The 15,000-nt window shown below is 39.2% G+C and overlaps 1 protein-coding gene and 1 non-coding gene across 2 annotated transcripts; one reads left to right on the top strand and one right to left on the bottom strand.

The window, feature by feature from the left end:
• Nucleotides 1-7,291: 7,291 nt before the first annotated feature.
• On the top strand, nucleotides 7,292-13,220 carry LOC137085335 (uncharacterized). Its single transcript, XM_067451894.1, has 7 exons — nucleotides 7,292-7,316; nucleotides 7,866-8,356; nucleotides 8,472-8,799; nucleotides 8,907-9,708; nucleotides 9,805-10,014; nucleotides 11,340-11,755; nucleotides 12,051-13,220. Exons 2-7 carry the CDS (start codon nucleotides 8,109-8,111, stop codon nucleotides 13,218-13,220), a joined length of 3,174 nt encoding a protein of 1,057 aa, XP_067307995.1. The 5' UTR covers nucleotides 7,292-7,316; nucleotides 7,866-8,108.
• Nucleotides 13,221-14,478: 1,258 nt separating this feature from the next.
• Nucleotides 14,479-14,551, bottom strand: trnak-uuu (transfer RNA lysine (anticodon UUU)). Its single transcript has one exon. It is a non-coding gene; the product is annotated as a tRNA-Lys (tRNA).
• Nucleotides 14,552-15,000: the final 449 nt, after the last annotated feature.

The following is a 15,000-nucleotide window of genomic DNA, read 5'->3' as shown; positions in this document are numbered from 1 at the left end:
TTCAAGACTAAACTGTTGCTTACCAAATTAACTCTTTCCAAGTGTAATATTGTAAATGTGGCCTTTTTTTCCTTTTATAAAGTTTTAGCAAGGCTTCGATGAGGTTTCGACCTAAAGCATGTGCAGGTAGTCATCGTAGTCGGCAGGATTCGAACCTGCGCGGGGAGACCCCAATGGATTTCGAGCGCCAGCTGCCGAAGGATAGTCCGACAATTTGAGGGAAATGTTGAAGAATGTTCAACTCCACAGCCAATCACGGCGAAGCACTATAACATTTGCAACCAATCAGAAAGCGCCATTCTTAACATTTTCTTGACATTTTCGACATTTGACCAATCAGAGTTCAAGGAAATGTTGTGAGCGTGTTTACGCTTGTCACCGCTAGTTGGTGTCAGGAGGCTAGTCAAGCTGTCAATCAAGTTTCCGAGCTGAGCCGAAGGTGGCACGAAGTAATGACAAAGTTCTCGGGGGGCGTGTCAGAGTTCAAAAAAAGTTCAGTAGAGGAGCATCACTGGCACGGAGGTCAGCATCATTTTTACGGAGATCAGGTCATCGGATAAAGTATATTTTTTATACAAAAAATACACAGCGAACAGGTAAGAAACCAAATTACACATTTGAATATGTTGTGTTGAGTTTATTTTGTAAAGAAACAATTTTATTAAGGGTAGTTTTGTCCAAAACGATTTAACCTAGGTCAAAAAAAATGTCTGGAAAAAAATCCCATAAAGCCATGTCGGAAAATGAATGGATAATTCGTCTAAAAAAGTTTGCCAGCACAGGAGTTTGGCCATCAACTGAGGGTAACAGGCCAGCTCCTCGACAGAAAAAGTGGTATGAGATGTATCAAAGGGTGAGTGTGTGCTTAGTTTTTGTGACCTTTTCATGAAATAAACGACTTAAGTGTTTGTTGACTTGCATAATTGAACATTAGAATCGTTTGTTTAATGTATTTGCATAACAGAGCAACAACTTAGAGTTCAGTACAAACATGTACCTGATCTCTTTCATTAGAACAACAAATTAGAGTTCAGTACAAACATGTACCTGATCTCATTCATTAGAACAATGCACTTATGTTACTTATGGTTTACACTAATGTAAACCAGGTATCAATATTATTTATTTATATATATATTTATGTAAATAATGTTGCAGGTATTTGAGATTTATTTCATACTATAAAAAAAATACATGGAAGACTTTTTTTGGTCTGGGAGGAGATTTGGAGATTTGAGAGAGAGGGGGCAGGGATGTTGGGGGATGGTTTGAAGGTGTGAAATTAAATGTTCCTCTCTTGTACCTCTCTTGTTCTTTTAATGGGGGAAACAAACTCATTCACTTTTTCTCTAATTTTACATTTTTGTGTCTCCCCTTCAAAGAACATATGACAAAAAATAATTTATATAAAAATAAATATGACACACGTCCTGGAAAATGACAGTAAATCAATTTGCCATTCCAGTTTAGTTAGAAATGCATGTATTGTGTATTACATGTCAATTTTTACAGATTGAAAAATGTCCGATGCAGTCTCGCGGCCAGACAACTTTACTTGGAGCAGTCCCAAAGTGCATGTGTGGTTTTCACACTCAAAAGGTAACAATGTGAAGATGTTGCAAGTATTTATTTATTTATTTTTTAATTATTTTTATATATATATATATATATATATATATATATATATATATATATACAGTATTAATTTACTAAACATTTTTCTCATTAAAAAATTATTGTATGTATTTTTGTGGTTGTCTTAAACAGGCCACTGTCTCTACTGGACCAGCACCAAGGGTTGTGGAACAACAGCCTTCCGCTACTGGGCCAGCACAGCAGAGTCAGCCTCAGCCTCAGCCTCGGCTCCAGCCCAAGACTACTCCATCTGTGACATCTAGGATTATACCAAGTTTGTCAAGGGTAATAAAATTTTTCAAAATTTTACGTTTTAAAGTATAACAGTTAAGTTGAAATATAATGAAGTACAGAAAGTAAAAAGCTGAGTTTTGGCTGGTATGTTTTTCACACCTACCAGCATATAAAAACAAATTAGAGTCACAAACAGCTTGCATGTCATTCATGTATAACAGAAATAAAAGGGGGCCTAAGACACTTCTCTGTGGAACTCTATTATTAATAATTGTTTCCTCAGAGATTGTCCCATTAATTTCTCAGGTAACATTCCACTTATGCACCATTAATTATACACATATTATAAATTCAGCCATTTAGCATCTACTTTGTGGCCATTACAAGTGTAATAACCAATTAAGAGGTTCAACTAGGTTGCTCTCTTAACCAAGAGGGTGGTAATACACACACAAAAAAATTACTTTTATACCATTGTCCAGCTTTTTCTCAGTTATTCAGCAAACATACAGCATGAACCACTTAAGGGACACCATTTTACAGAAAACAGTATGCATATTGTATTTAACTATACAGCAAGAAAGCAGTTCCTTTAATTAACACAATAAAATATAGGAACAATAGATTTTTTTTCTCATTTGCCAAATATGTCATTATATATTTGTTGCAGCAATTATATAATTTAATGTATAATTTAAATTTAATCTTTTCATTGAAATTGTTTTTCCCTATTTTAGTTTACCAAGCCAAGATTTGGTGGGTCCCACATTGCTGCAGCAAAGCCCAATCTAAGTATGGCTAGGAAACCATCTCAGGTTGTTGACCAGCCCAGCCCAGCAGTGTCCGGTGATCCTATAACAAGCACCACTGTCTCTGTAAGTACTGCACAGTAAAATCCCAAGTGTTAAATCAACACTGCTCAGAGTGTATTTGGTCCCACTCCACAGAGAGTTAAAATAACACTGAAGTGGTGTTAAAGTTAATGAGATAATATGAGATTAATTAAATAATGATTGAACCATTAGTGATGAACACCTGATGATAACGAGCAGAATCACTGAAGGACAGAGAAACACAAGATCTACAACTGACTTCAGCCACAGCCTTAGATGAAATCAACTGAAGATAAAAGAAGACATTATATCTCTGAAGATCTCAGCAGAGTAGGATTAAACAACTCCACAATTACTTTTGTCATACTGTACTTCTACATATGTTTTTATTGAGGTTTAGATACTGATGTTTTATGGAAATTATTTGGTCACCATTATGGCGATTAGTGTTTCATTTAGTTGAGCAGTTTGACTTTAAACTAACATTTCAATCTTTGTAACAGTGTTATGCCAAAACACATTTTTTTGCAAAGAAATGTGGTCTTGTGACATGCATCATACAGTTTGTTGTCAAGTTTTAAAGATCAAGCTCACCAATCTTATACTGAACAAAAGCAGTTATTTGTTTTTAAGTAAATTGATCATCAATGTGAAAATCTTGGCACAAATTAAACAGAATTTAGAGTTCTTATTTTTTTTGGGGGGGGGGGGGGGTATTTGGACACAGACATCAAGAATCAGCATATGAATCTCAACAATGGTGACATGTTTTTGTGCCACAATGCATTCTGGGAGCCGACAAATTATAAAACTCATGGCTCCCAGCATGCATTGCAGCATGAACCATGTCACCATTGTTGAGAATCATATGCTGATTCTTGATGTCTTGCTAAAATAATTGGTTCTGTAACTTAAAAAAAATAAAAAAATAAATCTAAATTCAAACTCTGACCCGTGGCAAATATATATATACACTCACACATTTGGTCACTGATGAGATAAAATCATTCCATTTCATTATGAAAACTATATGAACTGATTTGCTTCTGGATTCCATTGTAACTAAGTAAGTGTAGAAAACACTGTTAGCAACACTGCTCTGGAAAAAGCCAAGTCAAACTGCCCAACTAAAGGAAACACTGATCAGCATAATGGTGACCAAACATTTTCCATAAAACATCAACATCTAAACCTGTTAATTCTCAATAAGAGCTTATGTAGACGAACAGTATGACAGGAATAACTGAAGTTGTTTAATCCTCTGCTGAGATCTTCAGAGATTGAATGTCTTCTTTTATCTTCAGTTGATTTCATCTAAGGCTATGGCTGAAGTCAGTTGTAGATCTTGTGTTTCTCTTTCCTTCAGTGATTATGCTCGTTATCATCAGGTGTTCATCACTAATGGTTCAATCACCCCTTAATTCATCTCTTAATTATCTCATTAACTTAAACACGGCTTCAGTGTTATTTTAACTCTCTGTGGAGTGGGACCAAATACACTCTGAGCAGTGTTGATTTAACACTGGGAATTTTGCTGTGCACTGTCTCTACTGGACCAGCACCAAGGGTTGTGGAACAACAGCCTTCCGCTACTGGGCCAGCACAGCAGAGTCAGCCTCAGCCTCAGCCTCGGCTCCAGCCCAAGACTACTCCATCTGTGACATCTAGGATTATACCAAGTTTGTCAAGGGTAATAAAATTTTTCAAAATTTTACGTTTTAAAGTATAACAGTTAAGTTGAAATATAATGAAGTACAGAAAGTAAAAAGCTGAGTTTTGGCTGGTATGTTTTTCACACCTACCAGCATATAAAAACAAATTAGAGTCACAAACAGCTTGCATGTCATTCATGTATAACAGAAATAAAAGGGGGCCTAAGACACTTCTCTGTGGAACTCTATTATTAATAATTGTTTCCTCAGAGATTGTCCCATTAATTTCTCAGGTAACATTCCACTTATGCACCATTAATTATACACATATTATAAATTCAGCCATTTAGCATCTACTTTGTGGCCATTACAAGTGTAATAACCAATTAAGAGGTTCAACTAGGTTGCTCTCTTAACCAAGAGGGTGGTAATACACACACAAAAAAATTACTTTTATACCATTGTCCAGCTTTTTCTCAGTTATTCAGCAAACATACAGCATGAACCACTTAAGGGACACCATTTTACAGAAAACAGTATGCATATTGTATTTAACTATACAGCAAGAAAGCAGTTCCTTTAATTAACACAATAAAATATAGGAACAATAGATTTTTTTTCTCATTTGCCAAATATGTCATTATATATTTGTTGCAGCAATTATATAATTTAATGTATAATTTAAATTTAATCTTTTCATTGAAATTGTTTTTCCCTATTTTAGTTTACCAAGCCAAGATTTGGTGGGTCCCACATTGCTGCAGCAAAGCCCAATCTAAGTATGGCTAGGAAACCATCTCAGGTTGTTGACCAGCCCAGCCCAGCAGTGTCCGGTGATCCTATAACAAGCACCACTGTCTCTGTAAGTACTGCACAGTAAAATCCCAAGTGTTAAATCAACACTGCTCAGAGTGTATTTGGTCCCACTCCAAAGAGAGTTAAAATAACACTGAAGTGGTGTTAAAGTTAATGAGATAATATGAGATTAATTAAATAATGCTTGAACCATTAGTGATGAACACCTGATGATAACGAGCAGAATCACTGAAGGACAGAGAAACACAAGATCTACAACTGACTTCAGCCACAGCCTTAGATGAAATCAACTGAAGATAAAAGAAGACATTATATCTCTGAAGATCTCAGCAGAGTAGGATTAAACAACTCCACAATTACTTTTGTCATACTGTACTTCTACATATGTTTTTATTGAGGTTTAGATACTGATGTTTTATGGAAATTATTTGGTCACCATTATGGCGATTAGTGTTTCATTTAGTTGAGCAGTTTGACTTTAAACTAACATTTCAATCTTTGTAACAGTGTTATGCCAAAACACATTTTTTTGCAAAGAAATGTGGTCTTGTGACATGCATCATACAGTTTGTTGTCAAGTTTTAAAGATCAAGCTCACCAATCTTATACTGAACAAAAGCAGTTATTTGTTTTTAAGTAAATTGATCATCAATGTGAAAATCTTGGCACAAATTAAACAGAATTTAGAGTTCTTATTTTTTTTTTGGGGGGGGGGTATTTGGACACAGACATCAAGAATCAGCATATGAATCTCAACAATGGTGACATGTTTTTGTGCCACAATGCATTCTGGGAGCCGACAAATTATAAAACTCATGGCTCCCAGCATGCATTGCAGCATGAACCATGTCACCATTGTTGAGAATCATATGCTGATTCTTGATGTCTTGCTAAAATAATTGGTTCTGTAACTTTAAAAAAATAAAAAAATAAATCTAAATTCAAACTCTGACCCGTGGCAAATATATATATACACTCACACATTTGGTCACTGATGAGATAAAATCATTCCATTTCATTATGAAAACTATATGAACTGATTTGCTTCTGGATTCCATTGTAACTAAGTAAGTGTAGAAAACACTGTTAGCAACACTGCTCTGGAAAAAGCCAAGTCAAACTGCCCAACTAAAGGAAACACTGATCAGCATAATGGTGACCAAACATTTTCCATAAAACATCAACATCTAAACCTGTTAATTCTCAATAAGAGCTTATGTAGACGAACAGTATGACAGGAATAACTGAAGTTGTTTAATCCTCTGCTGAGATCTTCAGAGATTGAATGTCTTCTTTTATCTTCAGTTGATTTCATCTAAGGCTATGGCTGAAGTCAGTTGTAGATCTTGTGTTTCTCTTTCCTTCAGTGATTATGCTCGTTATCATCAGGTGTTCATCACTAATGGTTCAATCACCCCTTAATTCATCTCTTAATTATCTCATTAACTTAAACACGGCTTCAGTGTTATTTTAACTCTCTGTGGAGTGGGACCAAATACACTCTGAGCAGTGTTGATTTAACACTGGGAATTTTGCTGTGTGGCATAATCCACATTGCATTCTATAAAGACACACTCCAATCCTGTGCACTTTTTAGAAACATATTTTGTATTTCAGGAAATCTCAACGTAATGAACAATACTATATTTCAATTATCATATAGTGTCAATGCGGGCAGATTGGTAATATAGTTGAATATTAAGTGTCCCTAACTGAACAAGCCAAAAGCCAAAGGCGACTACAGTACACTACTGTTTAAAAGTTGGTGAGGGGTTTTTAAAGAAATTGATACTTTTATTCAAGAAGATGCATTAAATACATTTGAAAATAGATTCAAATAAGCCGCGATTTTAAAATGCAATAATATGTCCCAGTATTACTGTTTTTGACTATATTAATCTTCAATATTCTTTTTTTAAAAATACGATTATAGTATTGTATAATTTCATCTAGGATGAGTTAAAATTATCGGACAGTTATGTTTGACTGTTTCTCTTGTTATATATACAACATCTATTATATTTCACTTATATTTCACATCATATTTATTATAATTGTACAGACACAAGACCCTGGAGTTCCAGCCTCTGTCCCCAGAACCACTGCAGATGGGACCAGTCCTACAGAGTCGTGCAGTATTGTCTCTGTAAGTAATTTAAAAATTCTATTGGTTTATAAAAGTAATTGAATTGGCATATTAACTGTAACTTAACACAAAATAGCGTTAGCAGCTGACACAGTTTTAAAAAATGTTTGGAACATATGTATACATTTTTTTCTATTAATGTACGGTAAAGTAAGTAGTTGACATCCACTCCAGTAGCTTCCTAAAACACTTTCAAGCTGAATAAACAATAACCAAGTAAACTCATAATGTTAGGACTTGGCTCCCCAAAGGATCAACTTGATATTAAATTTAAAGAAATATTTACATTATTATTTACATAATCAGATGTTTAAAATATTTTAAATAAAGAGATGTTGTTTGTAAAATTACAGAGGATAATCTTTCCTGGCTTTAAGAATATTCATTTCTTTTTGGATGACAGTAGTGATTAATACAAAATTATATTTTATTTTAAAGTTTTGATGTAGCAATAATCACTGTTTTATGTGAGGGTAGTTTTGGAAAAATAAAGTGCTTATTGAACAAATGACCTTGCTAAACTAAATGTTTGGTATTTTTCTTTCACAGACTGCTCCTTCTGGAGCATTGCTGCAAGCTCCATCTGGAGTTCGACTGCATCGTTTGTGGTCGGAGACCTTGCCACAGGAAGATCACAGGTGGATTGCCAGCAGACTTTTTAAATCGGGACCCAAGGGGAAACCAGAGCTTCGTGAAAACCTACAGCTCTGGTATTACCCACCACAGCCAGCACTTACATACAATCAGGCTCCAGCTCCAGACAGATTTTTTTGCCATGCTCTGTTGCTGTGGATGCCATACAAGCTGTGGAGGGTCAAGGTTCTCTGTCCCAATCCTGCCTGTGGACAGCACCAGCTGACAGGAGGCGGTCTGCACAAAAGGGCACGGCAGGTTCTGGACATCGACAGGATGTACAACATGGTCACAGAAACCCTCATCTGTGCCAAGTGTAAAGCCTCGCATGTGTCTTGGAGTCAGACTGTCCTTCAACAGTTGGATCTGGGCCATCGATCTGAGTTTCGGGTCATCCTCACACGGAAGTGAGTACACTTTCATTCCACATCCAGTTGATAGTCCATCATCACATTTATTAGCAAATACTTTACAAAACAAATATGTAAAATATATAAATGTGTGGATTTTGCTTTTCCTAAGGTATGCCTGTGATATGAGGGTCATTCGGCTTCTCCGTGAACGTGGCCTTGGCAACAGTCCCACCCGGGTCATAAAACAACTGCGAGAGAACCACAGCGAGGAGTGGCTCCAGCGGCTGGCCCGGTACACCACGCAATGTGTGGACTTCCTCAATGGACCCGGGGTGTTGCCAGTAAAATTTCAGGAACCCCCAGAGCCTACAGTGGTGCCAAGCTGTAAGTGGCTGCTTACAGTCTACAGCCAAGACATCCTGACAAGGCTGGATGAAATCCATGCAAGGATTACATCCACCTATGGCTCTATCTTGAAGATGGATTCCACTAAAAAGGTTAGTGGTGGATTTTTGTTAATTTATGTTGTTTTTTATTATATCAAAGCATGGCAGTCTGCAGTTTCATTACATTTACAGCATGCTTCATATCATGTATATTACAGATCACCAAGAAGCTGGCTGGGACGGCAAGAGGAACGGGACTCTGGCTTACCTCTGTTGGCAACGAGTTTGGTCAGGTGCTCATAAGTGTGCTTACAGCCCAGGAAGGAGCAGGACTGGACATTATGGTGGATGGTCTGGTGAAACGGTACCAGAAGGCTGGTGTGGACCCACCTGCTGTATTGTACGTGGACTGTGGCTGTTGCACTGAGGTGGGCGAGACCAAGCTCAAAACTAGATTCAGAGGTTGGCCAGATCTCCTGATACGCTTGGACATCTGGCATTTTATGCGCAGGATTGCCTTGGGGTGTACAACTGATGCCCATCAACTGTATCCCATCTTCATGTCACGGCTGTCAGCATGCATTTTTGAGTGGGATGCGGCTGATGTTTCTGAGCTTCGCGTGGCAAAGAGAGAGCAGCTGATATCCCAGGGTTGGCCTGCGCTGACAGATGAAGATGTCCACAAGCATCTCACCAGGGGAGAGCTGGCCCTTCATTGCCGGAGGAGGACCCATGGAGAGGAGACTACCATCCTTCTCCTTGAGCGACTGCTTACAGAGCTCCTGAGCAGCAGGGGCAATGACTCCCTGGGTGTTCCTCTCCTGGACAGAGAAAGGATGGAGCACATCTGGAATGTCCAGAAGAAGCATGTTAAATGCATTCAAGATCCCCCTGGTGTTGTGCTCTATACAGAGACGGGGAGCTTAACCAAGGGAGGCATGCTTCTGAAGACATACAGATGTGCAAGGGGCTCTACTTCTCTCGAGTCCTTTCATTTACATCTGAACCGGTTCATCCCAGGTATGTCTTTGTCACATACAATGTGCATGTGTAAAGAAAGCTCATTAAGTGTCTGTGTTTCTTAAAAACCCGCCATATGCTTGTGTCTATTTACAGGAACCAGTGCGAACAGTCTGAACTTTCAGATTTATCTGCTGGAGGGTCTACACCGGTGGAACCAGGACCGGGAGGCTGCTTCCCTGTCAATGGAGCCATCAGCTTTGCGTAGTTACACAGGAGAACTTGTTCACTGTGTAAACACCAACTACGAAAAGCTGTTTGGCAGGAAAGTGGTCCCCACATTTTGTTCCCCTGCACGTTACACCGGTGAGAGAATTTGTTATTGTTCATGATTTTGCAATTTCTGTGTAATCTCAGTCAATATATTAGATATAACTCTATAGTCTACCGTATCATATTTCTTATGCAAATTTCTAAAGGCCTGTTAGTCCACTGACAGCAAGTTTGCTGAACCCAAGTTCAGTTTAATCAAAATATCCAAAACATTAAAAAAAACTTGGCAATACAAGAAACTGACGTTGACTTGACGTTGGCTAAACAAAACTCACCAACAGCACGGCAGTTCAAAACGTTACATTCAATGCTAGACAAAGACTGAGGGCTAGAGATAAGGGCTAGACATAAGGGCTAGACATAAGGGCTAGACACAAGGGCTAGACACAAGGGCTAGACACAAGGGCTAGACACAAGGGCTAGAGAAGGGCTAGAGAAGGGCTAGAGAAGGGCTAGACACAAGGGCTAGACACAAGGGCTAGACACAAGGGCTAGACACAAGGGCTAGACACAAGGGCTAGACACAAGGGCTTGACACAAGGGCTAGAGAAGGGCTAGACACAAGGGCTAGAGAAGGGCTAGACACAAGGGCTAGAGATAAGGGCTAGACATAAGGGCTAGAGAAGGGCTAGACACAAGGGCTAGACACAAGGGCTAGAGAAGGGCTAGACACAAGGGCTAGAGAAGGGCTAGACACAAGGGCTAGAGATAAGGGCTAGACATAAGGGCTAGAGAAGGGCTAGACACAAGGGCTAGACACAAGGGCTAGACACAAGGGCTAGAGAAGGGCTAGACACAAGGGCTAGAGATAAGGGCTAGAGAAGGGCTAGACACAAGGGCTAGACACAAGGGCTAGAGAAGGGCTAGACACAAGGGCTAGAGAAGGGCTAGACACAAGGGCTAGAGAAGGGCTAGACACAAGGGCTAGAGAAGGGCTAGACACAAGGGCTAGACACAAGGGCTAGAGAAGGGCTAGACACAAGGGCTAGAGAAGGGCTAGACACAAGGGCTAGACACAAGGGCTAGACACAAGGGCTAGACACAAGGGCTAACCCTAACCCATTCTAGACAAAGACTAATGGCAAACATGAGGGCTTAAGTGCAGAGTAAAAATCATGTTACATGTAAATATCAAATATGATCAGGCTTTTGAGGAAAATGTATTTGTACGTCTCTCAATCATCACTGTATTGCATTATGTTTTGCCATCCACAATTAAAGGTTTTGCGCCTCTGAATAAAAAAATGTTATCAGCTCTATTCTTACAATATCACACTATATGAGCTACTACAAAAGCCTAATTTATCAAATATCATACACAACATTTAATTTCTGCTTGTTTATTGTGTTTGTTTCAGGTGAGCTCATTGGAGTGCAGTACCTGTTCCAGCAGACTGGCCAGTCACTGCAGGACATGAATCCAGACTCTGAGCAGACCGCAGAGCTCATTGAGGACCTCAGTGTGGAGGAGCGAGATGAAGATGAGGGCTTCTGTGACATCAGCGAGGATCACACCATTACTGATCCGGAAGCTGTTCTGTCACCATCCTCCACACTCACACTGGGTTCTCCCACCCTGGTCACCAGCAGTGACATATCTGCACTGGGCTCCACATCCCCTTCACTGCTCCCTGACCCCACACATGGCCTCACACAGTCTCATTCATCAGCTGGACCTTCAGGGACTGCTGTCTCTCCTTTCCCCTCAGAGCCAGAGGATGCTGGTCAGGATGATGACGACGACGATGATGATGATGATGATGATGGAGAGATGGTAAATACCACTCCTTTGTATTTCTTTCAAATCAAGTATAATATTTCAAACAGTGATGAATTAACATCCATTGCTTTAAATCCAGACTTTCTACATATTCTAAATGTAAACGTAAAGCCTAAAGTCATAAGTAAGCAGGAAATATGCATCAAGTCAGATTTATTTCTATAGTGCTTTGATCTATACATATTGGGTCAAAAGAGCTTTTTTGTGATAAACAGGAAAATAACAGAATTTTGCATCAAATAGATGTCATGTAGTAATTTCTTTGTTTGTGTGTTTGTATTTTTAATAGGCTGTTGACTACCAAAATGTCCCGGGTTATCAGCATGTGGACAGGCTGGCAGAATATCTGGTGGAACTCCGGGGTCACACAACCCTCAGCCTGACCAACCAGGAAGCCAACACAATAATTGCTCTTTGGCAGAACCTGGATGACCAGGACAAGAAAGGGGTGGTGAAAGCAGCTCGTTACCAAAAGAGACTGCTGAGTGGACGCTTCAGAGTCCCAAAGAGGCCCACTCAGAACCCAGGGGTAGAGAGCACCATCAGATGTGTGCTGGGTGCAAGTGGCATAGCTGCTCAGTGGCCTGACTGTTGCCGTCTGGTGGAGACCATCTTCATCAGACTTTGCAATGCTCACCCAAGCCCCAAAAGAAAAGGCAAAGGAGCCCTGTCGAGATGGTCTCTGATCCTGCAAGACTATCGCAGGATAAGGCAGCTTGTACTGGGCAACGGCTTGGTGATGGGAGGGACGTCAATCCAGCTGGTGGAGGTTAACCAGAACACCCTGATTCAGTGGTACAACAACAGACAGAAAAAGCAGGAACTGTCTGTGCTGCTTCAGGGTATTCAGTTGCCTCAGCCCCTCCATGTTGCTCAGGAGCCTCTCCAGGTTGCTAAACGCTTACGGACTGAGCCAGAACAACCAGGGGAACAGCACCAGTTTAAGCTGCCAGAGAGCACAGCAGGTCAGGCAAAGCAGAGGCAGACTTCTGTTGGGCGACCCCCTCTCAGACCCAAGGCACCAGCGCAGAGCCAGATGTTGGTGACACCATCAGCCCCTGGACCATCACTGCAGATGGTACCAAATATTATGATACCAGCAGCACCAGGGTTCCACGGTGTGCCAGTGTTTCAGGTGCCAATGTACCAGGGAGTCCAAATGGTCCAGGGAATCCCAATGGTCCAAGGTGTTCAAATGGTACAAGGAATGCCAATGATCCAGCCACTGTTACAGCCTACAGTGGTGCGGGGAACCAGCTCACAGCCTGCTACACCAGAAACCATGCCTAAGAGACCCTACAGGAGAACTGTAGAGGCAAACACGTGCAAAAAATGTGGGCAATACAAAACCAGTGCAACGGGACATAGCCAGTACAGGGGCAGGGTGTATTGCCCACAGACTGAGACAGTTTGCAAGGAGGTGTGGTTAGAGGAAATGCGGCGAACCATTTCTAAATAATTTATCTTTTTTTTAATATGTATATATATATATATATTATTGTATATAGCGTGAAATATTTTTAAACTTTATTTAACATTTTCTTTCTTGTTTTTGAAAACCTATTTATTGATTTTTACAATTGTACATTTAATATTTTAAAGTTGTTATTTAACATTTTATTTTATTTAACATTCATTACTGTTCTGTTTGCATAATTGCAAAATAAAAACAAATTGGCAAAGTGATTGCATTTTGACTTTTTTACTTTCATATAACACTGCAGCAATAAAACATTTGTATATTAAAAGATCATTTGTACATTTCTTGATCTTGTGATAGACCTTTTTCAGCATATTGGTTATTCAGTAATGGGTCGCATCTTTGTTTATAATAATATAATAATAACACCGTTCCATTGATAATTGTATTTTTCTTTAAAGAACATCAAAAAACGCAACAAACTATTTATGTGTATTTTATTAGAACTGGAACAGTATACATTAAAAAATATATTATTTCATTTAAATATAAATATTACAAAAATTTGTTTTGTTGACCTTTTTACTTTCACATAACACTGCAACAATAAAAAAATAATTTGTACATTTTCTTATTAATGTGACAAACATTTTTCAGCAAATGGGTTGCATCTTTCAAATACAGATTTGCAAAAGTCTTGTGTGAATGTAACCTAAAACAAATGCTTGATTAGATCAAATATATAACAACTAGTAAATAATAACAATATTGGTAATTTTATTTTTCATGAAAGAATATCAAAAACACAACAAACTAATTACATATGTGTATTTTATTAACACTGGAACAGTATGCATCCAAAAATGTGTTTATTTAATTCAAATATAAATATTACAAAAAGCTGTCTTTTGCTGGAATCGAACCCCGGTCTTGGTGAGCACCTGCAATAGAAAACACTGTAATGTAAATGCGTAACCGGAAAAGGCATCACAAGACATATGCTTAGGAAGAAAAATCTCTGAACGTCACATTTCACCCTTTCTTTTCTTCATTTTTTCCCTCTCTTCTTCCCCTTCTCCCTTTCTTCCTTCCCCCTTTTCTTCCCTTCTTCCCCGCCTTTGTTGGACTATTGTTCCCCAGCTTTAGTCCATCGCCTTAACCACTCGGCCATGACTACAAGCTGAGTGCAGATGGTATGTAATTTTGATTGGAGCCTTGTAGCGATGCTGCCCAAGAACAGGGAAAAGCAGCAAAAACTCAACAGCGAAACATTGCACTCCACGAAAAGAGGCTTGTTCGCCCGAACAGGGACTTGAACCCTGGACCCTCAGATTAAAAGTCTGATGCTCTACCGACTGAGCTATCCGGGCTCTTGCTTGGGGGAGGTAAGCGCTGCGTGGGAACGCCGATCAAAGTTAATAGTATTGGCGAGAGAAAAAAAGATTCTCCCATGCATCGCGTTTCTATCTTTGACGATTCAGAACCTTTGATATATCCAAGAATATTTGGGATTTAGTGGGAATGGAGCCTATTACACTATTAATTCTGATCAAACTGCAATAATGCTAGAAAAAAAAAAACACAAAAACTCACTGCTTCTTGTCTGTAAAACATCTTTACATGCTTAAATGCTGTTGTCTTGTGGCGCACTTAACATTCTTGTAAACTTACGTCAGTTTTTTGGAGCAAATAGCAAGTCCACTGCACTCTAGGTAACAGCCATCGAGGGAACTGACACCTAGCAATTAGAAAATATACCAGCACCGTATTCTCTCTGTAGCAACAGGACTACAGATAACACACAAACAGAGGAAACTAA

Source organism: Pseudorasbora parva, chromosome 8, assembly GCF_024679245.1.
Source record: "Pseudorasbora parva isolate DD20220531a chromosome 8, ASM2467924v1, whole genome shotgun sequence".
Lineage (NCBI taxonomy): Eukaryota > Metazoa > Chordata > Actinopteri > Cypriniformes > Gobionidae > Pseudorasbora > Pseudorasbora parva.
Note: the sequence above shows the minus strand (reverse complement) of the source record. Positions and strands in the feature narration are given on the sequence as shown.